At 50.0% G+C, this 22395-nt stretch overlaps 9 protein-coding genes across 9 annotated transcripts; 5 read left to right on the forward strand and 4 right to left on the reverse strand.

Annotated features, from left to right (window-relative positions):
- Positions 1–187: 187 nt before the first annotated feature.
- KD926_000800 (BTB/POZ domain-containing protein) lies at positions 188–1318 on the forward strand (the record flags this gene model as incomplete). Its single annotated transcript, XM_053104618.1, has 3 exons — positions 188–475; positions 530–704; positions 768–1318. 3 exons carry the CDS (start codon positions 188–190, stop codon positions 1316–1318), a joined length of 1014 nt encoding a protein of 337 aa, XP_052952133.1.
- Positions 1319–1702: 384 nt separating this feature from the next.
- On the reverse strand, positions 1703–3829 carry KD926_000801 (beta-N-acetylhexosaminidase; the record flags this gene model as incomplete). Its single annotated transcript, XM_053104619.1, has 1 exon — positions 1703–3829. The coding sequence occupies one exon, from the start codon at positions 3827–3829 to the stop codon at positions 1703–1705; it is 2127 nt and encodes a 708-aa protein (XP_052952134.1).
- Positions 3830–5394: 1565 nt separating this feature from the next.
- KD926_000802 (uncharacterized protein) lies at positions 5395–6113 on the reverse strand (the record flags this gene model as incomplete). Its single annotated transcript, XM_053104620.1, has 2 exons — positions 5395–5862; positions 5925–6113. 2 exons carry the CDS (start codon positions 6111–6113, stop codon positions 5395–5397), a joined length of 657 nt encoding a protein of 218 aa, XP_052952135.1.
- A 1851-nt stretch (positions 6114–7964) lies between these two features.
- On the forward strand, positions 7965–9633 carry KD926_000803 (uncharacterized protein; the record flags this gene model as incomplete). The annotated part of the gene is made up of 3 exons (XM_053104622.1): positions 7965–8238; positions 8296–9084; positions 9143–9633. The coding sequence occupies 3 exons, from the start codon at positions 7965–7967 to the stop codon at positions 9631–9633; spliced, it is 1554 nt and encodes a 517-aa protein (XP_052952136.1).
- Positions 9634–10205: 572 nt separating this feature from the next.
- KD926_000804 (uncharacterized protein) lies at positions 10206–12662 on the reverse strand (the record flags this gene model as incomplete). The annotated part of the gene is made up of 9 exons (XM_053104623.1): positions 10206–10340; positions 10391–10741; positions 10789–10965; positions 11018–11055; positions 11118–11993; positions 12045–12172; positions 12245–12393; positions 12448–12518; positions 12569–12662. The coding sequence occupies 9 exons, from the start codon at positions 12660–12662 to the stop codon at positions 10206–10208; spliced, it is 2019 nt and encodes a 672-aa protein (XP_052952137.1).
- A 1750-nt stretch (positions 12663–14412) lies between these two features.
- KD926_000805 (acyl--CoA ligase) lies at positions 14413–16480 on the forward strand (the record flags this gene model as incomplete). The annotated part of the gene is made up of 6 exons (XM_053104624.1): positions 14413–14688; positions 14757–15137; positions 15215–15490; positions 15544–15706; positions 15765–16087; positions 16151–16480. 6 exons carry the CDS (start codon positions 14413–14415, stop codon positions 16478–16480), a joined length of 1749 nt encoding a protein of 582 aa, XP_052952138.1.
- A 533-nt stretch (positions 16481–17013) lies between these two features.
- On the forward strand, positions 17014–18552 carry KD926_000806 (WD40 repeat domain-containing protein; the record flags this gene model as incomplete). Its single annotated transcript, XM_053104625.1, has 1 exon — positions 17014–18552. The coding sequence occupies one exon, from the start codon at positions 17014–17016 to the stop codon at positions 18550–18552; it is 1539 nt and encodes a 512-aa protein (XP_052952139.1).
- A 566-nt stretch (positions 18553–19118) lies between these two features.
- Positions 19119–19428, reverse strand: KD926_000807 (NADH dehydrogenase [ubiquinone] 1 beta subcomplex subunit 3; the record flags this gene model as incomplete). The annotated part of the gene is made up of 2 exons (XM_053104626.1): positions 19119–19275; positions 19331–19428. The coding sequence occupies 2 exons, from the start codon at positions 19426–19428 to the stop codon at positions 19119–19121; spliced, it is 255 nt and encodes an 84-aa protein (XP_052952140.1).
- Positions 19429–19848: 420 nt separating this feature from the next.
- KD926_000808 (CCR4-NOT core DEDD family RNase subunit POP2) lies at positions 19849–21461 on the forward strand (the record flags this gene model as incomplete). The annotated part of the gene is made up of 2 exons (XM_053104627.1): positions 19849–20343; positions 20466–21461. The coding sequence occupies 2 exons, from the start codon at positions 19849–19851 to the stop codon at positions 21459–21461; spliced, it is 1491 nt and encodes a 496-aa protein (XP_052952141.1).
- Between the last annotated feature and the right edge of the window lie 934 nt (positions 21462–22395).

Here is a 22395-nt window from a genome sequence, read left to right on the forward strand (position 1 = left end):
CTTGTGTACAATGGATGACAAACTTTATACACCACATATCTAGTTACCCAGTAGGGACTAGCGTGTCTGTGTTTGTATGCCCACGCAATGTGAATGAATATTAATATCTTAGACGTTAGAGCAACCCCCACCATCAACCTATTTTTATCTTGTCTTCATTTTCTCCAAGAAGTGTCGATTTGCCACCATGGAATCCGATTCCCCATCTTCTACAACTCAACCCTTGGAAACTGGAGAGCCAAATGGGAAGCGGCAACCGCGGCCACAAGAACTGTCTGACAAAGCGTTGAAGAACAGCAATGACTTCGGCCATTTTACTAGCTCAACCCTGCAGCTCTCGCTGTGGCAGCAATACCAGAGAGGCCAGTATACCGATCTCACGGTGACGTGCGGGGATCGGTCATTCCAGGTCCACAAAGTTGTGGTATGCGCCCAGTCCCCGTTCTTTGACGCGGCGTGTGGGGGACAATTCAAAGTATGTACAGTACTAGACAATCTCCATCTTGACGCAGTAGCTGACTTGACGAAGGAATCATCCGAGAGCAGAATCGATCTATCCGATGAGGACCCAGAAATGGTAGAGCGGCTCTTTCAATTTCTGTACCTAGGAAACTATGCCGATGGTGAATACTTTCATGAGTTACCTTCGGTCCCAGTCCTGATGACAGCAGAGGATGTTCAAACTCAGGTCAAGGATACATCTGGTATGGATACCTCAGATACATGTTTACACCAATTCCAGGGATCCAACTAATGCATATACCTAGATGGAATCCTCTACACATCATTCGACGTCTCTCCCCCGTACTTCAACGACCCAGAATATGACCCTGACCAAGAAACAACCACCGATGAAGAGTCCGCTGATCCCCTCGAGTATGACTCGGAGCGTACCTGCGAATCCCCAGTCTTTGACAGCAATGACGACTCGTACCGCAACCAACATCCGATTCAGCTCTTCACCTCCCTGCGCATGTACGTCATTGCTGATAAATACAATATACCAGCCCTACAACTCCTTGCTAGGAACCGCTTCACTCGTACTGCGGAAATCCACTGGAGAATATACCCAGAATTTCCGGCAGTGTTGGATGAGCTATACATGACGACTGCCCCAGCAGACCCGTTAAGACAGGCTGTTTGTATGCTGATCGCACGGTATTATTTTTCTCACCGCTCTATCAGACTGACGTTTCGACCAATATTTGCCAAGCATCCGGACCTGTCGTTGGCTTTGCTGGATTGGATGGGGGCATATTGGGATGCACAGCTGTCAGGTACTGGTCGCCGCGGGGATCAAGTGATTATCTTTTGGTGATCTGAATAATCCAGGGCGCTATTACGATTAGTGCAACAATAACGAGGTCCTGCATGGTATTGGGTTTTCAGAATTGCTATGGGAGGGGATGGAAACAGAAAAGGAAGCGACATTCTCTTGGGTATCAGTTGGTCACAGTTTTAACCGTTGAGACCTATCGACTAAAGCAATCAAATGTACGGCAGCCTTAGTTAGCCCGGGAAGGAAGAATGGAAACGAAAAGAAAATAAATGGTAAAAAAATATCGCCGCAGTGAATATGGAGCTCAACATCCCCTAGCGTTACAGGGTTTTCCTTTACTGCAAATCTTCCTCTCGAGGTGCCCGTGCCATTTTTGTATCTTTTTGTAGTCATATTCACAAAGAGATCACCGTAAAAAAGGGATCAATGCTGTCCATCAAACCCTCTAAGCTCCAGCCTCCTAACACCCCCTTCTATCCACTCCAACGGAGCCACAAAAGCCATCTGACTCCATGAAAACAACGTATTCTTGCCTCCAAATACAAAAACTTCAAATCGTCCCTTGAACTCACCATCAACCCACACCCGACTTCCTCCAATAACATCTGTGCGAATGGTGAGTTTTGTCTTCAACGGGACCTTGACCTCCTCATGCGTTGAGGATGTTTCGTTCGTCCAGATTCGACCCGGATAGCCCTTGTCGAAGCCGTCGGTTTCGTCAATAGAACGTAGTGGGTAGGGCCAACCGTCGGAGGTGAAAGTTAGGCTTCCGTTGGGGGACAATTTTAGTGTCGTGTCGGTGGAGGACAGTGTGAATGGACCGGTTACGGAGAGGTCGAGAGTATAGTTCATACCTTTGCTGCCGTGGCCAATGTGGGTTTTATTGATTCGGTTGGAAGCGGATGGAGCGGACCAGGTTAGTAGAGAGCTGGTACCGTTTTGGGCTGGTAGAAATTGACGATCGAGGTTCTGTGCAACAGCTTTCAATGTCAAGATGGTCATTGAGGTCGAGAGGCTGGATTCGTCGAGACGAGGACCGCGGTTTCCAGACCATGAGCGCGATGCAACGGTAGGAATGCCGTTGCGGATGGCATAGTATGATTCCAACTGAGTGGTCGCGTCAGGTCCATTGTCGTTCCATGCTGCTAATATAGCTCCTTTGACGGGCTTCTGGTTCGGCTGCTCGGTGACGTTGAATGGATTGAAGAGAGACGGGTTCCACTGCCAGCCATCTACGCCGCCGAAATTCAGCACTCGCGTGTTGTTGAAGAATTGCGGATACGGTGCTGGGAAGATTGGCATGTGATCGTTTTTCAAAGACATGTATGCCCACCAGTCCTCCGAGTTTATGGTCTCGTAACCCTCGTTTGCTAATTCAATGGGATCCGACTGTCCGTACTGCCAGTGCTGAATTGTGACGTTCTTGGAGATCGTTCGCGTCTTGGACGGTTCGTAGGTTCCCCAGATTCGGATCTTCTTTCCAGATTCTTCGTCGATAAACTGCGCCATTTCATTGACAAAGTCGATGTAAACATCCGCGAGAGTGGAATCATACTCGTCTGCACCAATATGTACTTCCTTTGACTGGAACCAGGGAAGAAATTCCGCCCAGATAGATTTGACCAACGGAATCGTATCAGGATGAGAGAGATTCAGCAAATCCTTCTGCTCGAGCGCCAATTCCGGTTTCCACTTCGTAACAAAAAGACAATGACCCGGTGCTTCGATCTCTGGGATAACAGTCACACCGCGTTGCGCACAATGACTTTGCAAATCCTCGAAATCCTCCTGAGTCAGCGTCTCATTCCGTCGCTGTACGATTCCCTGCAGTTCTGGACTCTCAGGACGCAAAGCAAACTGGGCGTAGACCTCGCTCCACGTCTCATTATGACCGCGACTTAGCGGTGCATTGTCGCTCGTATGGTAATGGAACTCTGACATCTTGAAGAACGAGGCATACGTGCACAGCTCCTTCAGGTAAGACAGAGAATACCATTTTCGCCCTGCGTCCAGCATAAAGCCTCTTGTCGAGAATGAAGGCGCATCAATTAGTCGACCCGATGCAATGGGGCGCTTATTTGCGTTTGCGAGCAGTAATTCTTGCAGGAATGTTCGCGTTCCCCACCACATTCCTCGGGAACCGGATCCGCGGATTATAACTCGTTTGTTTTGGATGTCTAGGTCGTAGCCTTCTTCCGTGGGTTTGCCATTTTCGTAGATGAATTCATTTTGTCGGCCTTCTGCCACGCCGTCGAGGAAGATCCCCGGACAATCTGCAGACAGCGTATCCACCGAATGGATTTCCCAGGAAGAGCCAGTCACTTCCTCGAGGTCGTCGCGAAATGTATGCGCAAACTCAAGAGCTGACGGGGGAATCAGGGTCAATCCGTCTTCATCACGATGGGAAGCAAAATCTTTGCTAATGTAGATGTTCCGCTCGATAGTAGTGATGTCAAAAGATCCTCCTCCAGTGCTTGCCCATTGAATTGGGGGGAGGGTCTGCAAAGCCGAAGAGACAGCAAATAACAAATAAAAAATTAAAGACCGCATGATGAGTGATTGGGGCGGACTTGGTGGACAAAGTGGGAGTTTATAAACAGTTGCCGAAGAGCGTCAACAACGCTTCTCCGCATTCATAGGCTGCAGACGGTTGCATTTCGTGGGGGCGATTGGCAGGGTTACATTCCGATCGCAGAAGAGGATCTTAATTCTTATCAACGAAGCCGAGGGGTAGCATTTCGCCAAGCGTTGGAGATATCGTGTCGGCTTCGTTGGTGGCGTGTCGGTCCTAATGGGGTGTGAAGATAGCGGTCAAAATCAATAACCAGAGATAGTACGTTACTTTCTGAGAAGAAATTGTTTTCCAAATCAGTTGATGAATTTTCCTGCTCTATACTTCAACCCCTTGCATAGTGCCAGTTCTAACCATTTCTATAAACCCTTCATTGCCCCTTTAGGAAAAATTAATGCAGATCAGCAGTTTATACAGTACCACTCCTTAAATCAATGATGATTTAGTAAATGTCCCAGAGAATTATAGTATCTTTATGAGGCTTCTAGCTCTTCTTTTTTCTGGTTGTTTTACTTTTTCTTAATGCATTTGAAAACTGATTCCCTTTGGGCATGTCCTAAGTAAATGGCTACGGATGGTTTTTGCCTTCAACTTAAGTGAATGAATTTCCAGCCCCTCCTGTCAATAGTGAATAACTCCCTCAACCTTTCCTAAACTGCTTGGTTTTGGGGAGTAACTCAAGTACCCATGTTGTGGGACTTCCCATCTTAGACATCTACTTCTCCGTTGGGCGGCCTCATTAATATGATGATCAAATACTCGATCACAGACTGGTCCTCGAAGTACAAGTTCTTCTTTCTATTGGACCTGGGCCAAATTACAAGCTGCAGAGACAGCTGGCTTAGAATTATCCTCCGTAGCTAATGCGCTTAAAAACAACCATTCTCGAACGTAATTCTTCACGTAGAAGAATATTTTGCTAACCTCCTGCTCATCATCATTACTGTATTTCTTTATTTTTGCCTGTCCTTTCCTCTTACACAAAGCTTCATGAGTTACGTACCGTCTAAGTAGCTCTGAGGTGTTTGGGATCACACATCATATACCTATGATCATGGTATAGACCCTCAATTGACATTACAGCCTGTCTCATCTTGCGAATAACTTATGAATCCAACATCTCCTCCCCTACTCTATGCTTGGAAGTCTAATACCTGAGAAAAGACCAAACGTAACCAAGTCTCCTCCATTCTTTCTTCCCTTTATTAGAAAATCTTCACCTAATACGTACTTCTGCTCCTGATCACCTTTTTACAGAAAGAAGACCCAGCCACCGGATCCAATCCTTCCGTGTCCCTCGTTGTTCAAAGTTCAGAGAACATAATCAACGCATCCTTCCATACAAAAATTAATTAATAACTAATTTAATAAGTGCTGAACGACTAATTACCCCACACGCCGCCAAGACAACAATGAATTCCTATTAACATTCCTGAATTAACCAACTAGCTCTTCCCCCTGCTGGATATCGAGCATATCAGTTCTTTCGTTTATGTCTGATATTATAGTATGAACCTCTCCAATACCTCTACTCGTTATTCCCTCACACCAAACTCAGCGGCGCAAGCGGCTCATCACCCGTAAGTCTCTTACTCTTCAGCACAGCAGCCCGATGTTCCAAAAAAGCCTTATACAGTGCTTTCGGAACAGTCCTATTTTCATCCTCCCAGACCTCATATCCCGTCTCCTCCCAAACCTGAAGTTGACGCGTGAGATTCGCGCTCGGTTTAACCTTTTGCTTTGAATGAACGAATTTCCACACGTCTGCTTGTTTCAGGGTAAGTTTACGCATAAGATACGCAATGATGATGGTCGGCGAGCGTGAGATTCCCAGATCACAGTGAACTAATACAGCCTCTGGCGGTGCATCGTTTGATTCAACAGTCGCTTGGTTTTGGTGCTCAAGAGGTAAGTGAAACAATGAGGAAAGAGCCGGAGATGTCATCCCGTCGATGAAATCGCAGATATCGCTCATATGGCACAGAAGGTCTTGCGTCGACGAATCGACACACTAGATCCACCTGTGACGGTGTTCCGGATGCCTGCCCCTCTGGTCGAGGAGCTCCACCATACCCATCGAGCATCTGTCAGAGAGACGATGGCGGTGCTGTGGAGTTCCAGAAGCATTTCCCGTTTGTATGATGCTTCGACGTTTCCGGGGACGAGACCGGGGACTATCTGTCGCATGCGCGCTGTGAACGCCATCTTCCATTTTAGCTGGCTCTCTTCGTCGGAGTTCGCTTTTGCTGCGGTTTCACTCATCTCGTCTTCAGTTGGTGTTATTCTGTAAAGCTCCTTATTAAATTCTTTCGACAATTATCCTGTCTAAGGGGCTGGATTGTGGTAGCCGAGGGTTGCGGGCTATGTATAAAATAAAGTTTAATTGATCTTGACAAACAGTGACCTTTGGTGGAGAAGGTTGGTTCTGCATCGAAGTTGAGGAGTCCTAGTCACTAAATCCCTGGGGATAAATCCGCCTTAGAGTTAGGTAATTATCAGCTGACCACAACTTCGGCCAAACGATTCTCCCTAGCGTGAATGTATGCCTTTCCAGGGTGGCGTTACATCGCGTCAACTTGCAGTGGAGTTTGCGATTGTTCTTGGATTCATCCCCACAAAAGGGTAACAGAGGAATGACCCAGGATCAATGCCTAGAAGTTGGTCCCAAAAATACAACCACTTGCAGGTTTCGTCGAATGAGCCTCATAGAGAGCGCAATTCCTGTGGATGTCCTGGATGTCCTCCAAATCCTGGCAAGACTGGGGGGAAAGAAAGGCATATTCCCCGCCATGCCATGCACCGGTACTCAGGGCGCTTAGGAGATAGACGACAATGGTCCGTTTCCTGCATGGACAAATGACAAGGCTCGTATTCGCCCGCGGGTTCCGGGAGGGACTCCTCAGAGGTTTAACTCTGACAGAAATGAACAATATAGAGACAGTGGAGCAGAGTTATGCCATCTTGAAGCATAAAGTGGTTAATTGCATACTCCGTATATTGCTGGTCAGATTTTTCCGAACTATCTCCCGGCGTCTGGATTTAAGTTCATGGCTGAGGCTGCTAGTTCTGGGCGATTGAGATGATAGATTGACAGGCTTGCCTTTATTCTGCTTCTTCTCCGTCCCCGTTGTCACTAGGTGCCAAGGTGGTTGGGTGTCGACGGAGTATGGCGGACGTAGGGTTTTGCGTTCTGACTTCTGACACGCCAAGACGTCACACCTTCTTTCCGCGGTCCACTTTTTCGGGTCCTTAATCTTTCTCGAGGGTCTAGTTTCATGTTTTTTTATGGTTATCGCGTGAATTACTGGGCGGAATACACCGATGAAGGGATTTACTCGGTCAGCAACTTGCAGATGAGCTGTGGTTTGTGGACTCCCCCTCTTCGAGGGTCAGGCAAGGTAGCAATCATTCATCGTGAGGCGATGGATATCTACTCCATATGTAGGATCAACGCACAAGGCGAATGAGGTCTTTTCTTTGTCGATTTCGCACGAAAGGTTCAAAGCCCTTTACAAAACATCGCGGCCTAGACAATACGAGTCTCAAATACCATTGTCTTCCATGGTTGAATGCTGTCGCTCCCCATACATACGGAACGCTCCTTGTGGGCTCCGATCTAGACCTAAGCCTTGTAATCAATCTGACGCTTTCCAAGCATTGGGGAGGGACCAGTCAAGTGCACTTCTCGATCGCCCCTTGAGGTCTTCAGTCTTCACATGGGAATGCGGCGGAATCCTACAATCACGTCGATATCCCCCGTGGCCCCGTTTTGCATCGCCAAGACCCACCCGTTGGACTTGGGCTGTTGGACGAGACCCTGGCGTTGGTGCCATATCAGATCCACCGGAGCTAGGATCCCTGACTTTATCTCCCTCCCTCTTTCGGAACATGAAACATGCCGCAGAGTAGGGTAGTATCGATCAATAATGACGGTTCCTATACATCTACAGTCAGTCGTGGGTGGATGGTATATAAGTAAGGAAAATATCCCTAACACGGCAATCCTTTTTTCTTTCTTTTTTCTTCCATGCTAGTCATCCATTCCTTTCCCTCCCTCATTCCTTTTCTTTCTTTTTCGTTCATTCTTTACATACTTGTCGTTCATTCGCCATCATGGCTATCCGTTTTTTCCAACTCTTTTCTCTGCTTACATTGGCTGCTGGTAAGCCGATCTTCTTCCCGAGACAGGTCTCGGACGCTGCGCCGCAGGTCGGTAGCAATGAGGGTCAGGGTCATGGACTTGTTGATGTGAAGCTGTACTCGCTCGGCAACTCGACTGTCCAGGCGCATGTCACGAACGTGGGCAATGAGGGTCTGCGGTTCGTCAAGAGCGGAAGTATTTTGGATAATGACCACCCGACGAAGAAGGTGATCGTGTCTGGAGAAAGTAAGTTCATGTAGCCACCCCAACTCACCTATAAGCCTGTCTAATACACGTCGTTAGAGGAAAACCCCATCTTCAACGGTGCCGAGGTGACCTACATCAACACCCACCTTACTCCTGATGGCTTTGTACATCTTGCCCCGAACCAGACCATCGAGTCCATCTTCGACATCGCCAACTCGCATGACCTTTCCCCCGGGGCAAAATACTCGGCCATCGCCGATGGAACACTGGAATACACTCGGTCCAGCAACCCCAAGAAGTTCTCCATGACGCCCTACAAGTCCAATAAGATTAGCTTCGAAGCACCGGAAACTATTAAGAAGGATCTGACAACCCGTTCGACTCTCGCGGACTGCAGCGGCGAGTACAACACCCTCGTGAAGAAGGCTCTCGAGCGCGCCGCCAAGATGGCCACCGCTGGTGCCATGGACGCGAGGAATGGCACCTCCTCTCTCTTTGAGAAGTTCTTCAAGTCGACTTCGCAGTCGGACCGTACCGAGGTTGCGGATCGCTTGGATGCCATCGCCAAAGAAGCGACTACCAAGGGTGTCTTGACCTACTACTGCCAGCCCTCCGCTCAGGATTCTTGTGGTGCAAACATCGCGGCCGTGACGTATCCAACTGAAGACCGTGTTGTTAATTGCCAAGGATACTATGAGTCGACCGAGGTGTCCGACACCTGCAACTACCTTGACCAGGCTGCTATTTCTCTGCATGAGTTCTCTCACGCCACCAGCGTGTATGACCCCGGCACGGAGGACGTGGCGTATGGATACGACAGTGTGCTACAGTTGAACACCAAGCAGGCGAAGAACAACGCCGATTCTTTCGCGTACTATGCCTCTGGTATGCCCCCCTTTTCCGGTTAGTGTAATGCTATGGAAGTGGCTAATCAATATCCCAGCTGTGTTCTTGAACTGCGATGGTAGCGATGACGGAACCACGACTCCTGGAACCGGTAGCTCCGGATCGGGCGATGATGGATCAACAATCACCCTCCCCTGGGATCAGGGAACTAGTAGCTCTGAGACGGGCAACGACTCGAGTTCTGGTACCGGAACCAACACCGGGTCTGGATCCGGATCTGGCACCGGTACTGTGCCCAACGTCGTGACCGTCACCAGCACTATTCCCGCCCCTACTCCCAACGGCATTGGCAACGGATGGACTTTGTGGCCTGTTGGAGGTTCCGGTCTGTCCCAGGAACCTGGTCAGAGCGGAGAACAGGAGCAAACCCAGGATCAATCCCAGGAAATCCCCACAGAGATCCTTTCGAAGCTTGGAAATGGGTGGCTCCCCGTTGACCCTGGATCTCAGGAAGGAGAAATTCATGTAGTGGCGCCGCCTACGCATCAGGGGTGGGTCAAGGGAGCTCATGGCGGTCACCGTCATTGAAGACACTAGGTTAGGTAGTGCAGCATCAGAGTGGCAGCGGCTGTGATGGGGGATGGTCCTGACTTGCCTTCTTTGTGTCTTTGTCAGGCTCCATGTCTCGAGGTTGTCATGTGTATATAGCTAGGTAACCTTACCCAAAGCAATTCACGACAGTTATTGGATGGCTTGCTGTCTGTCAGTAGATGATCTTAGCGCCGAAGATAGTAATAGATACAACAAGATGTGCTAACTAGGCCACTTTAAAACTGAAATGTCATTGGAAAGAACACAATCATTGGAAATTAGTATATTAGAAATACATTAGTCCTTATTATCATCCGTACCCCTCGCATCCGCGAAATTATTGTCTAAGAATATAAGTCATCAAATAGCAAGCAATTCGATCCGGGGGATACAAGATCCTGCAGAACGCAATGCAGAACGTAATAATTCAAGCGCAAAGAACGTATTAATGACAGACAACTTTTGCGATAATCATAGAGAAAGCAGAATCGAAAAGCACTTTTGAAATCAAACAAAGGGACGACAAAGCAGAAGAAAGAGAGCGGAGGGAAATTTGAATATCATCATCGTCATTCACCGTTATAGACCTGATCGCCTGTCAAGGTAAACTCTCCTTTTTCCAGTTCCTCTGGAGTCAAATCATCTGGCTTGACGTATCTAGCAGTCAAAGCAAAGCGAAGTTTATCGGAAGGCGTAACTTTATGCTTTAAATTGTCAGTACCGATTCAGTGAGCGGGGAAATTTTCTTTCATACCTCGTAGAATTTCTGGAAATTTTCTCCGTTCATCACAACAATATCCCCATGGCGAAGCCGCAGTGTGACACATGCTTGAGCATCCCTGTGCTGGCTCCTCTTGAAGACTTCTCTGCGCAATTTGTCGTAATCGTCTATCGAAAGTTCCCCGCCTTCGAACTCATCCTTCAAGGCCTGCCGCTCGGCCCAAAACTCACACCCATCGAGTACCGGATCATAGGCTAGTACTTTACCTGATTTGGTCTGTCCATGAAACCATTTCTCTTTCATCCGGATTTTCATCTCGGATGGACCACCCAGTGACAATGTAGAAATAGTAGGACCGAGCGATATTTCGCCATCATCGTGGTACTAAAGCCCGTAAGCGTCTAGATCCATCTTCTACAAGCCTTACCTACCCCAATCTTCATTGCTTCGAAGTAACCAAGGGCGAGTAGTTCGTTTGGAGGAAGGTAGTCGAAGTCAAGCGCTTTTTCCGTTGCCCACGTCAGACGGCCCAGAGCCTGTAAAATCACCTGGGGGGCTTCGCTAAACGCCTTGGACGCCACAGACACAACATATTTGTATGGCATTCCCTTGACATTCGTCAATACAGATCAGGTCACTGCAAAGAAATTCCCTGCTCACATAATTGGCGGCAAAATGGGCAGTATGCGTTCCTGCAACTAGAGTGTGAAAACAAAACAATCAATAACAGCACAAGTCGTGGGCGCAGCAGGTAACTCACCAACACTTTGCTGCAAAGGGTAGCGCCTCAGCCCGAATTCGCCCAGTTGCAGTTGCTCAAACATAGAGTCCGGACCATGTGGTTTGCTGTTGGATTGAAGGTTTGCGACATAGTGAGTAATTGAGCCCACCCCGTTTGGCATCGTATATTTGCGTATCTCATACGGGAAGGCAGAGGAGTTATCGATTGCTAGAGCCACACTGGGGACTGGTGGAATAGGGGGTCCGGTGGCACCACCTATGACCTTTTCCAAAGGGATTGGACGCATTGATACCACGTGCTCGAAAGCACAGGCAGTTTTCAATGACTTCGTCGGAGGTGCAAGATCATCGGCACATTTCCAACCACCCCAGTGTGTGCGAGAGACGCACTTCGAGCAGGATGGGCATACAATGCCCTTCCATGAAGAGCGCGAATAAGTATCATCTTCGTTGTAGCCTTCAAGGAATGAGGAGAAGCTGTGGACCAGCACATGATGACTGTTGACGTCGGAGACTGGTTGAGTGCGGAAGTCCAGAAAGCCTGCATCAAAGTCGAGTTTCCTCGGTGCTTTCTTTCCTTTCAGAGTCCAGAATTGCGTGCAATCCGGGTTTAAACATATCCAACCCTGGCTGTATACCTGGGGGCTGATATCTCCGCACGATGAGCACTGATCGTTTTTGGGCTCCGTGCAGCTATTGCGCTCGTGAAAGGGAAGCGGATCTGGCGAGCTTTTGGCTGCCCACCAACTCTTGCTTGAGATATCGATTTTCTCCAGGCGCAACTTAGCGCCTGACTTGCCCCCAAAATCCTCCCACCATACGTGTGTAATGCGGAAAAGATCCATCACGTTATACCTGTGGGGTACCTTCGCTTTGAGCAGGTCATTACGATCTCCTGTAATGGGTTTAGCAAGGCTTCTTGACAAGGAGATGTATTATGACTCACCAATGACCATTCCGACTGCAATACGTTGTTCCATGCTGTTGAGGACACTTCTCACTTGTGCATTGTCTGCACTCTGGTTCCGGTCAAGGATCAGGGTTCCGTCGGCGCCTTTGTGACAGCCACCGCCCCTAATTTTGTCAGCACCATGATGCATCAAGAGTGTATCAATAGTAGAGTATATCTGCAGTTTGTGCACTTACACTCTCGTAATGACTATCTCGTCATCAAGGTACGAGCGAATACCACAATCCTGATCGATGAGGAACCCACGACATATCTTACCAGTGTGATAAACACCCCCTTGAAGAGAATTGAACCATGGAATTGTATCACACAGTGCGGGCCGGGTCTTGGAGAACCATTAATAATCCTTTTTATCCCGGTCGCGTATCAGAAAGCAAACCTCTGCCCAAGCGGGGGGCTCTCCGCAGACAACTTCCTCATCCACAGGCCCAGGTGGAGAGACAGAATGTGCTGACGGCATCAGTTATGCCAGCGGTGCATGCAACAGGGCGATACTATACCAGACAAGTGAGGCGTTTGTTGTTTCGTCACACGACCATGTATCACCTGGTCCACCTTAGCCTTGGAGGCCTTGAGCTGGCCTCTGGTAACCATGTCTGGGCTTGATCTGCTATTACGTATGCCGGAAAGTATCAGTATCACCCTGAAAGTAGGTTTACGCGGCTACTCACAAGACTGATTGATATCGCTTCGCTTTCGATGATGGAACTGCAGAGGTGTACGGAGTAAAGTGCTTCTATAGAATAAAGGCGATGGCTGCTGACTGGCTGAGAAAGGTTCATTGTGGGTCACGGGTGCACTAAACTGCATTGGGGCTGGCTAGCCGAGAGACCAGCCGTGCAATCCGGTGCACACCTTCCCTGGCCGATGACACTTCAAAAATCAAGAAAGATGGATGAGAAATCTGAATCGATCAGAATGGAGGAAAGCTGATTTAAGATCTCTTGCTGTTCTAGGACTAGACTTTTTTTTTTCTCAGTAGCCAAGGAACCGAAGCAGATTCAAAATATGCTTATAGATATCTGTAATGTCAACCGTTTTCCCTTCGATATGTCTCTGGTACAACAAAAATCTTGATACCTTTCTGATAAATATATCAACATTAAATTGGCTCTTATTCGTAGATATTTTGAAGATTTTGAAAGAGAAATGGGTTCTGCACCCGCAAACTAATAAGATTCTCTAACCTGCTTGTACTACCTGATGGCAGAAATTCGGCGAGATTCTGCAACTCTGCAAAACTTTCTCGTATACAATAATGGAAGTATAAATATCATGCTCAGGGTTAAAAAAGCATAGATTTCATGATCTATCTTTCGAGAATGAATAATGATGCCTCAGAATACTCTGATGTGCAGAGTATTTTCGAGATCTCTTCGCTCAAGATCCCGAATCTTCTGCGTACACTCGTCATGTCATGTCATCTACGCTGCAGAAGTCTAGTTAGTCGGATCTACACATAGTACTACAGAATACTCCGTCCAGGTATACCTAGTTGTCCGTACGAATATTTATGTACCCATCCTATATTGCACGACCTCTGCGCTGACGCCCCCAATCAGGCACCAGCCGGCCTCTATACAAGCTCCCATCAGCCCTAACCGTATTCCACCAGCCAATTCCAGACTCTATATACATGACAATCAAGTACAGGCATGTCTTAAATTCTTCGTCCCTGCTTAATTAGTGTCTCAGTTCTGCTCCATAGTATGGAGTATTATGCACGGTGGAGACAGGGATCGCCACCAGAAATATGGGGACGTTTCGGAGAACGAACCAAACGGAAGATAGCACGGCTGCAGAACGCACGCTTAACCGTTCTTTGCCTCGTGCCAGAATCCACGTATTATTAAGTCTTGCCGAACGTTACCTGCCATTAATAAAATCACCTCGGTAAACGGTAGACCGAGGGGCAAATCAGAGAGATGCAACAATGGGATTTCCTGCTAAATGTTCACTGAAATTAGCTATTTACTAAGATCGATATATCTGTTCAACTGGGTAACCATTGCATTAATAGTCTATATATTCCATTCACTATAGAGAATTCCCGACGAGGATCCGGCATAGCCATGGCAGTAATCATTATAGGAATGCCGAATGCCGAGTGATGATGGAAGCTTTCCCCGCACTGTCCCCATACTGGCCTTCTTAGTTCTGACTTCTGGCTGTGCCACATAATTAAGATTCCCTTCCTCCGACCCCAATTTTTTCTCTCCCCTATTTATTCTCCGCATCATCCTCCCCCCCTTGCATGCTTTGATTCACATTCTCCCTGTCATCTATCTACATCTTAATTACACTATTACGATCAGCCGCGAACAAGCACCACGCGACAGAAATCATGGTTTTCACTCCTAGCAGCTCGGCGGGCGATCTGCCCCCGATTCCTGATAATATCCCGATCAGCGAGTTCATGCTTACGGACCTCTATGGGCGCAATCCTCTTGGGTATTCAAAGGATCCCTTCACCTGCGGATTTTCCGGGAAGTCGTATTCTTCTCTGGAGGTGGTAGACCGGGTGGACTATCTATCGCGAGGGCTTGCGAAGGAATTCGGCTGGGCTCCCAACCAGGGCACGGAATGGGACAAGACTGTGGGGATTTTCAGTTTGAACACCGTATGGCACTCCATTTCAATTTCAAGCGCGCAGGCCGTTTTTGCTAATCTCATATCTTCTCCGATCAGATCGATACTATCCCCTTGTGCTGGGCAACCCACCAGCTGGGTGGAATCGTGTCTCCTGCCAACGCCGCATACTCGGCTGCTGAGCTCAAACATCAGTTGTTGGATTCGGGGGCCAAGGCCCTGTTCACATGTCTTCCCTTGCTTTCTACCGCGCTAGAGGCGGCCTCTTTGGCTGGATTCCCCAAAAACCGCATCTATTTGATCGATCTCCCGAGCCAACTCACCGGCGGTGCGAAGGCTCCGGCAGAGTACAAGACTCTCGAGCAATTTCTCGAGGCTGGGAAATCGCTGCCCAAGTTGGAGAAACTCAACTGGTCGGCTGGTGAAGGCGCTCGACGCACCGCATTCTTGTGCTACTCCAGCGGAACATCCGGCTTGCCGGTAAGTGGTTGACAAATCAAGAAAGAACCAAAAATAAAAGAAAAACAAATTCGCTAACCGGATCTTTCTCTCTCCAGAAAGGTGTAATGATTTCTCATCGCAATGTCATCGCCAACGTTCTGCAAATTACCGCTTCCGAAAAGAAGTACCGCGCATCTCTCACTCCTCCCGGAAGTCAGTCCCAGCATACCGAGGTCGCATTGGGTCTGCTCCCTCAGAGTCACATCTATTCTCTGGTAGTCATCTGCCACTCCTCTCCCTATCGAGGTGATCAGGTTGTTGTGCTGCCCAAATTCGAGCTGAAGTCGTATTTGGCTGCCATTGAGAAGTTCAAGATCTCTGTCCTGTTGCTGGTTGGTTATGCATTCCTTTTGTGATGCGAATTTCATGCTAATCAAGTTATCAGGTCCCGCCAATCATCATCACTATGCTCCGAAACCCCGAGGAATGCTTGAAGCACAATTTGAGCTCTGTGACTTCGTTATTCACCGGAGCAGCACCTTTGGGAATGGAGACGGCGGCCGACTTCGTGAAGGTCTATTCAAATGTTATTATTCGTCAAGGATACGGTAAGCTTCCTGAGCCCTTTTGGCCAACAATGTGGATGAATACTAATTCTATGTGAAGGTCTTACCGAGACCTCAACCGTTGTCTCCTCGACATATCCGGATGACGTCTATCTGGGATCCTCTGGCAGCTTGATCCCCGGAGTCGAAGCGCGTATTGTAACCCCGGAGAATGAGGAGATCATTGCCTACGATACTCCAGGTGAACTGTTAGTGCGCAGCCCTAGTGTCGTCCTGGGCTATCTCAACAACGAGAAAGCGAACAAGGAAACCTTTGAGGATGGTTGGATGCGCACCGGTGACGAGGCCGTCGTCCGTCTGAGCCCCAACGGCAAGGAGCACGTCTTCATTGTTGACCGGATCAAGGAGCTCATCAAGGTCAAGGTATGTATTTCGTCTATTAAGCACCGCGTTTCTGCACTGGCTAACCATACCACGAAACTGTAGGGATTGCAAGTGGCCCCAGCCGAACTCGAGGCCCACCTTCTCACCCACCCTGCGGTCGCCGACTGTGCTGTTATTGCCATTCCCGATGAAGCCGCCGGAGAGGTTCCCAAGGCTATCGTGGCCAAATCGCCCTCCGCTGGCGCAGATGACGAGGCAGCCGCCAAGTCCATCATCAAGTTTGTGGAGGAACACAAGGCCCGCCACAAGTGGTTGAAGGGCGGCGTTCGCTTCGTCGAGGCCGTTCCCAAGAGCCCCAGTGGTAAGATTCTCCGTCGCCTACTCCGCGACCAAGAGAAGGAGGCTCGCCGCAAGGCCGGTTCTAAGCTGTAAAGGCGGATTTATGACATGGGAGGAATTGGCGATTATGATGCCCGAGATTGATTTGTTTTTCTGTTCAGCGTGTAAATTTTATGGACATAATTGTTGACTTCATGAGGTATTTGTGTTTGAGGTACATAGGGATTGTTTAGATACTAGAATAGACTGGATTGTTTCTAGTTCAAAGCAGCTGCATGCAGAACCCTTACTCCGGGTACACCTTACTCATAGTTGCACCGTAGGCACGACACCGACCGATCGCTGTTTGCACTGTTTGATCTCCGCGCGGGGAGAAAATCGAATTTCTAAGCGGAGGGGTCAGAAAAAAAGTATCGGAAGAGATTCTTGCTCAGCAAAATTCCATTCTGCAGCTTTACGTTCTAGTCGCTGCTAGAAATTTCTCCTTTCAAATTCTTGGGCGATTCAAAAGTGCTCAAAACCTACTTCAACCTACCACTTGTTCCCAATAGCTGTGCTACTACTATCTCATTCTATATTTTCCGCCTACCACTCCGACCATCCCTCAGCGGTTCACTCCCGACATCATGTCCTCGCAAGACCCCCATCGCGAGCACGAAGACGATGCTTTCGTCGATGCCGATGAAGCCGATGAAATCGTCAATCGTGATGAAGACCACCCAATGGACTCTGATCCCGAAGATGAAGATCAGTTGATGCAGGAGATCTTTCTCCAGAACGACTCCGCCGCCCATTTCGATCACCACCAGGACTCAGTCTTCTGCATTGCTCAGCACCCCATTCACAACTCGATTGTCATCACGGGCTCTGGCGACGACACGGCTTACCTTCTCGATTCGACACCCCAGACCGAGCGTCCCGTCCTCCCTCAGAGTTACGAGTCTAACCCGCAGCCCAAGAAGGAGCGCGAGTCTTTGCAGCCCATCCTCAAGCTTGACGGACACACAGACACCGTGAACGCGGTTGCCTTCACTGAACCAAAGGGAGAATATGTTGTCACGGCTGGTCTGGATGGTAAATTGCGGGCTTGGCGCGATACCACTCCCGGGCTGACCGGGCTGTCGTGGGGATTTGTCGCGGAGTCTCAGGAAGTGGAAGAGATCAACTGGGTCGCTGTCTGCCCGTGTGAGAACGGCGACGAGGAGAAGCGCAACGTGATCGCCCTCGGTGCCAACGACGGCAGTGCCTGGGTTCTCCGTATCGACCACAACGATGCCGCGCAGCCCATCTCCATCTTGCAGACTTTCTTCCAACACACCGGCTCCTGTACCGCTGGTTCTTGGACCCCCGACGGAAACCTCCTCGCCACTGTCTCCGAGGACGGTAGCTTCTATGTGTACGATGTCTTCGGCGCTGCCGCCGCCGCGGGTGTCTCCTACTCTCCCGGAACGAGCGCCATCATCGGCCTAACTGCCGAGGACCAGCGTTTCGCTGTGGAGGGCGGCCTGTACTCGGTCGCCATCTCTCCCGGTGGTGGTATTGCCGCCGTTGGTGGCGCGGAAGGCCAGATCAAGGTGGTTGGTTTGCCGCGTCTCACAGCTCCCGGAGGCAACACGTCGTCGAAAGCCAAGGGCAAGCCCTCGGTGCAGCCAGCCTCTGGCGCGTCTGCTGCAGGCACCCTTATTGCCTCCCTCCAGGCCCAATCGGACGGCGTCGAGACCCTGTCCTTCTCCGCCCCGCCCTTGACTCTTCTTGCGGCTGGCTCGGTCGACGGCTCGATCGCTCTGTTCGACGCTGCCCACCGCTTCGCTCTCCGTCGTCACATCAGAGACGCACACGAGGGTGCCGTGGTCAAGGTGGAATTCCTGCGCAAGCACTCCGCAACCTCCATTTCTCGCCCGACGGCGCCTCCTGCCGCGAACCAGGACCGGCCTTGGCTTCTCACTTCCGTCGGCATGGACGGTGTCGTGAGACGCTGGGACGGTCGGGGTGGAACGGCGGCCACGGCACACGGGCTGCTGACCGAGTGGAAGGGCCACTTGGGTCTTACTGAGAACGACGATGGAGAGCAATCGGGCGGTATCATGGGCTTTGTCCAGGGACTTGATGGAAAGCGCGTTGTCACTGCGGGTGATGACGGCATCAGCTTGGTTTTCGAGGAATAATTTAATCGCTATTGGATATAGTTATCATTTCAACGAGTATATAGACGCGCATGACAAAACGAAGATAAAAATTTCAAATTTACGAATTGATTGAATCTGATGATGCCATATTCCCACTGAAGATTGACTCTTATTTTGCTGCGTAGAATGTAATTCGATAGCCCACATATTTACGATTCGCATTTGTTGAGAGTACAAGTCAACGCAGTTTAATATAACAACAAATAGATACTATGTACATCCAGCAAAAGCAAACAACCCAAGCGCCATTGTCGAGCTTGGCTCATTTCGACCATAACAACCAGACCCGACCGTCATGTATTCGGCGAGAGACCAGAGATCATCCCAGTCTTCCGATCGTAACACAACCACACTTCACGGAGAATGCCACCACGTCTATCAAACAAGTCCAGACAACTCGAGTCCCGTTCTCTGCATACCCCGATGCATCAATTCGTACCGCGGGGTATTATGCGTCCTGTCCCTGGGATCAGACTGGCCAATTCATTTCTTAATGACATCCTATTCCGTGCCCTCCGTTCTTCGACTTCGATGGGTGGAATCGCTTAGTGGTGGCCGTCGCCGTGGTGGTGGTCGTCCTTCAGGAAGAAGTGCTCGTACGTGCAGTAGCCGGCGAACGCAACGGTCGCGATGCCCAAGCCCGGGAAGATTCGCTTGAAGCGGTTGATTCGGCTGAAGGGGCCGGTGTAGCGCCAGGCCTCACTGGATACTGTTAGTATTGTACCCAATACCAGCGGAGAGAAGAATAGAATCGTACTATCGGGCCCAGGGGTCTCTCTTGGCGTAGACCGATTTAGGCGAGGCCGCGGCCTTGAATTCCTTGATGTCGAAACCGGTGGGGTTCTGGGCGGACATGGTGGATGGGTAGATGGAGGACGGGCGAAAGAGGGAGGGGAAAAAAAAGAGAGAGAGATAATTTAGCGAATTGGCACCCGAGTCCGCAGGGTCCGAGGGTACAATGGTGGTTGAGGGGAATAAAACAGCGAGATCCAGGGCGGAAGGGGTGGGAGAGAGCGAGCGAAGTTGAAGCTGTACAGGACCGAAGATGTGGTGCTTGGCGGCGCTAAACCGCATACGGCCGTGCTCGAAGCAAGCTGTCCGCCTCTTTTGCGCCGCCCTCTCCCTCCCTCTCTCTCTTCCTCGCTCCCAGCGGCCAGCGCGAAAAAGAACCGAACCCTCGAACGCCCCTCGCAACCACTACCACCCTTAAATTTCCTACCGGCACCGTGGGAATCCTCAGATGCATGACCTCCACACGGCGCTGACATCCACACCATGCCACCTCCTGTCGGCAGATACGGGCCTACTGGCCTGAGCGCTCCCTATACACACCTGCAACAGGCCCACCTCCAGCAGCAACAGCAACAGCAGCAACAACCCCAACATCACCCGGTCCACGCCCAGTCGGCCAACACGGCTCTCCCGCCTCCCTCTCTCGGTGGCCATCCTGGCTTCGCGGCCGGAAACCCGAACACCAACATCAACCCGTTCACGCTATCTGGAACTGGAATCGCCAGCGGCATGTCGGTCGGTGGGTTTGGCGCCGACGGCGGCGGCACCGGGCTTGCCAGCCATGCGGCTCAGATGGGTTTCGCGAGAGGGGCCCAGATGCAGCAACAGCAATTACACCAGGCCCACGATGGCCGATTGGCACTCGAGACGAAAGCAGGTGGGGTCAAGACGCGGATACGTGACGTATGGAAACACAACCTAGCACAGGAAATGGCGATATTAAGACAATTGGTGGAGAAGTACCCTTATATCAGCATGGTAAGACCATCTTTGTCCGACCATCCGGTGGCCTTGCAATTCCAGTGCTGTTTGAACTGCTTGGGCTGTCGCTCTTCTGATCGGATCGAGAAAATATTAACCTAAGCTTGCCTTTTCCCCAGGACACCGAGTTTCCCGGTATCGTTGCACGCCCTATCGGTGCATTTACGAACAAGGCCGACTACCACTACCAGACCCTCCGGTGTAATGTCGATCTCCTGAAGATGATCCAGCTCGGGATCACCCTGTTCTCGCCCGAAGGCGAGGTTCCGCCGCCTAATGCGACCGATGCAAATGGCCAGCCGATGAGCAATGGCCTCGTCCCGGCTCCTTGCACCTGGCAGTTCAACTTCCGCTTCTCGCTGGAAGAGGATATGTATGCACAGGAGTCGACGGCGATGCTCGCCAAAGCCGGCATTGATTTCGCGATGCATGATAAGAACGGCATCGATCCGCATGATTTTGGCGCCCTCTTGATCAGCTCGGGTCTTGTCTTATTGGATGACGTACACTGGGTTTCGTTTCACTCCGGCTACGACTTTGGCTACTTGATGAAAATCATGCTCTGCACGTCACTCCCCGAGAATGAGGAGCAATTCCACAAGCTCCTCAATATCTTCTTCCCGTCGCTGTATGATATTAAATACTTGATGAAACATGCAGGGCGCAATCAAGCAGTCAACGATTCCCCTCTGACTGCCGCAGCTGTTCAGATTTTGGCTAACTTGGGCCAAAAATCGGGGCTTCAAGACATTGCCGACGAGCTTGGCGTCAAGCGGGTCGGCATTGCTCACCAGGCAGGTTCGGATTCCCTCGTCACTGGAGAGATCTACTGGAAGATGCGACAGCTTGTCTTTAACGGCACTATCGATGAGTCCAAGTACTCTGGTCAGATTTGGGGGTTGAACGGTCAAATGCCAACCAGCATGTATCAACTCCATCCTCATCAGACTCCTAACCTCAACGGGGCCACGATCTATTCTACCACGGGCACCCCGAGCACGCCCAATGCCGCTCATTCGGTGGGCAGCCATACTCCTCAGCACCACGGCCTAGGCACTCTCACTCCCGGGGCTGTCGGCGGAGTACTCGGACAGTTTGCCATCGGAAAGTCATGAGTTTGGGTCTTACGAAAGCTTTCTTCCGTTTCTCAAAGGGTGTTTAGATTGGTTCGGCGGAGTCATTTTACTGCATCTTTGTGCTTTTGGTCGACCTTTTTTCAGTTTATGCTTGATGTTGTATAGGCACCCTGCTTCCTTGCCATCTCAAGGTCAGGCAGCCATGTGGAGAGCATGCTTGTCGTATACTTGCGCGCAATGCTTGCTCTCTTTCCTTTCGTTTTGTTTATTTCTCGTTCCTGCAGACCAGCGTTGGGTCTCTTGTGTTTTCTATGTCGGGCCAAGGGATGAGGATTCAGTATGATGTGACGGATGTACATAGCATGTGGCACCACGGGGGTGTCTCGTTTTCTTTTACTTTTCTTGCAGCATTTTTCCCGAACTTCTTCACGTTATCTCCCGTTCTCAGTTCATCCATGGGGTTTTCATCGCCTGAGATCCTTCACATTTATTTTGGAGGGGGGTGTTCGCGCGAGGTGTACGGTGTTTGTTTATGGCTAGAATATGATGTTCAATCCTATTTAAGATTTATCATGCTATCTTGGAGGCTCTACGTATTGTCTTAGATGCTGTTGTGGATTCGAATGACATATATCGACCTGCCCCAGGCATCAAAAGTACCACATCTTCAATCCTAGCTTCCTGTGCCGGCAGATTGACAACCACGGTTGTATTACGCGAAACCCTGACCAACCCAGACCGGTACTACCCCACAGAATCGTACAGAAGGCAGTCATATCCGACATGCCTCGATCCCCGTCCACCGATCAACCCGCAAGGAAGGTTCCGGATACCGCATTGGGCGCCAGCGGTCACGGGCGATGGCGCTAGCCCCGAACAGGCGAACGAATCCGGGTCTCTTATCGGGAGGATCGGACTCTCTATCGCTATCGGTTCGACGCATCTACATCGCTCCTCGCGCTGCCAGCAACGA

The sequence above is a fragment of the Aspergillus affinis genome (genome assembly GCF_023601865.1).
Source record: "Aspergillus affinis strain CMG 70 chromosome Unknown NODE_116_length_112947_cov_90_404359, whole genome shotgun sequence".
NCBI classification, from domain to species: Eukaryota; Fungi; Ascomycota; class Eurotiomycetes; order Eurotiales; family Aspergillaceae; genus Aspergillus; species Aspergillus affinis.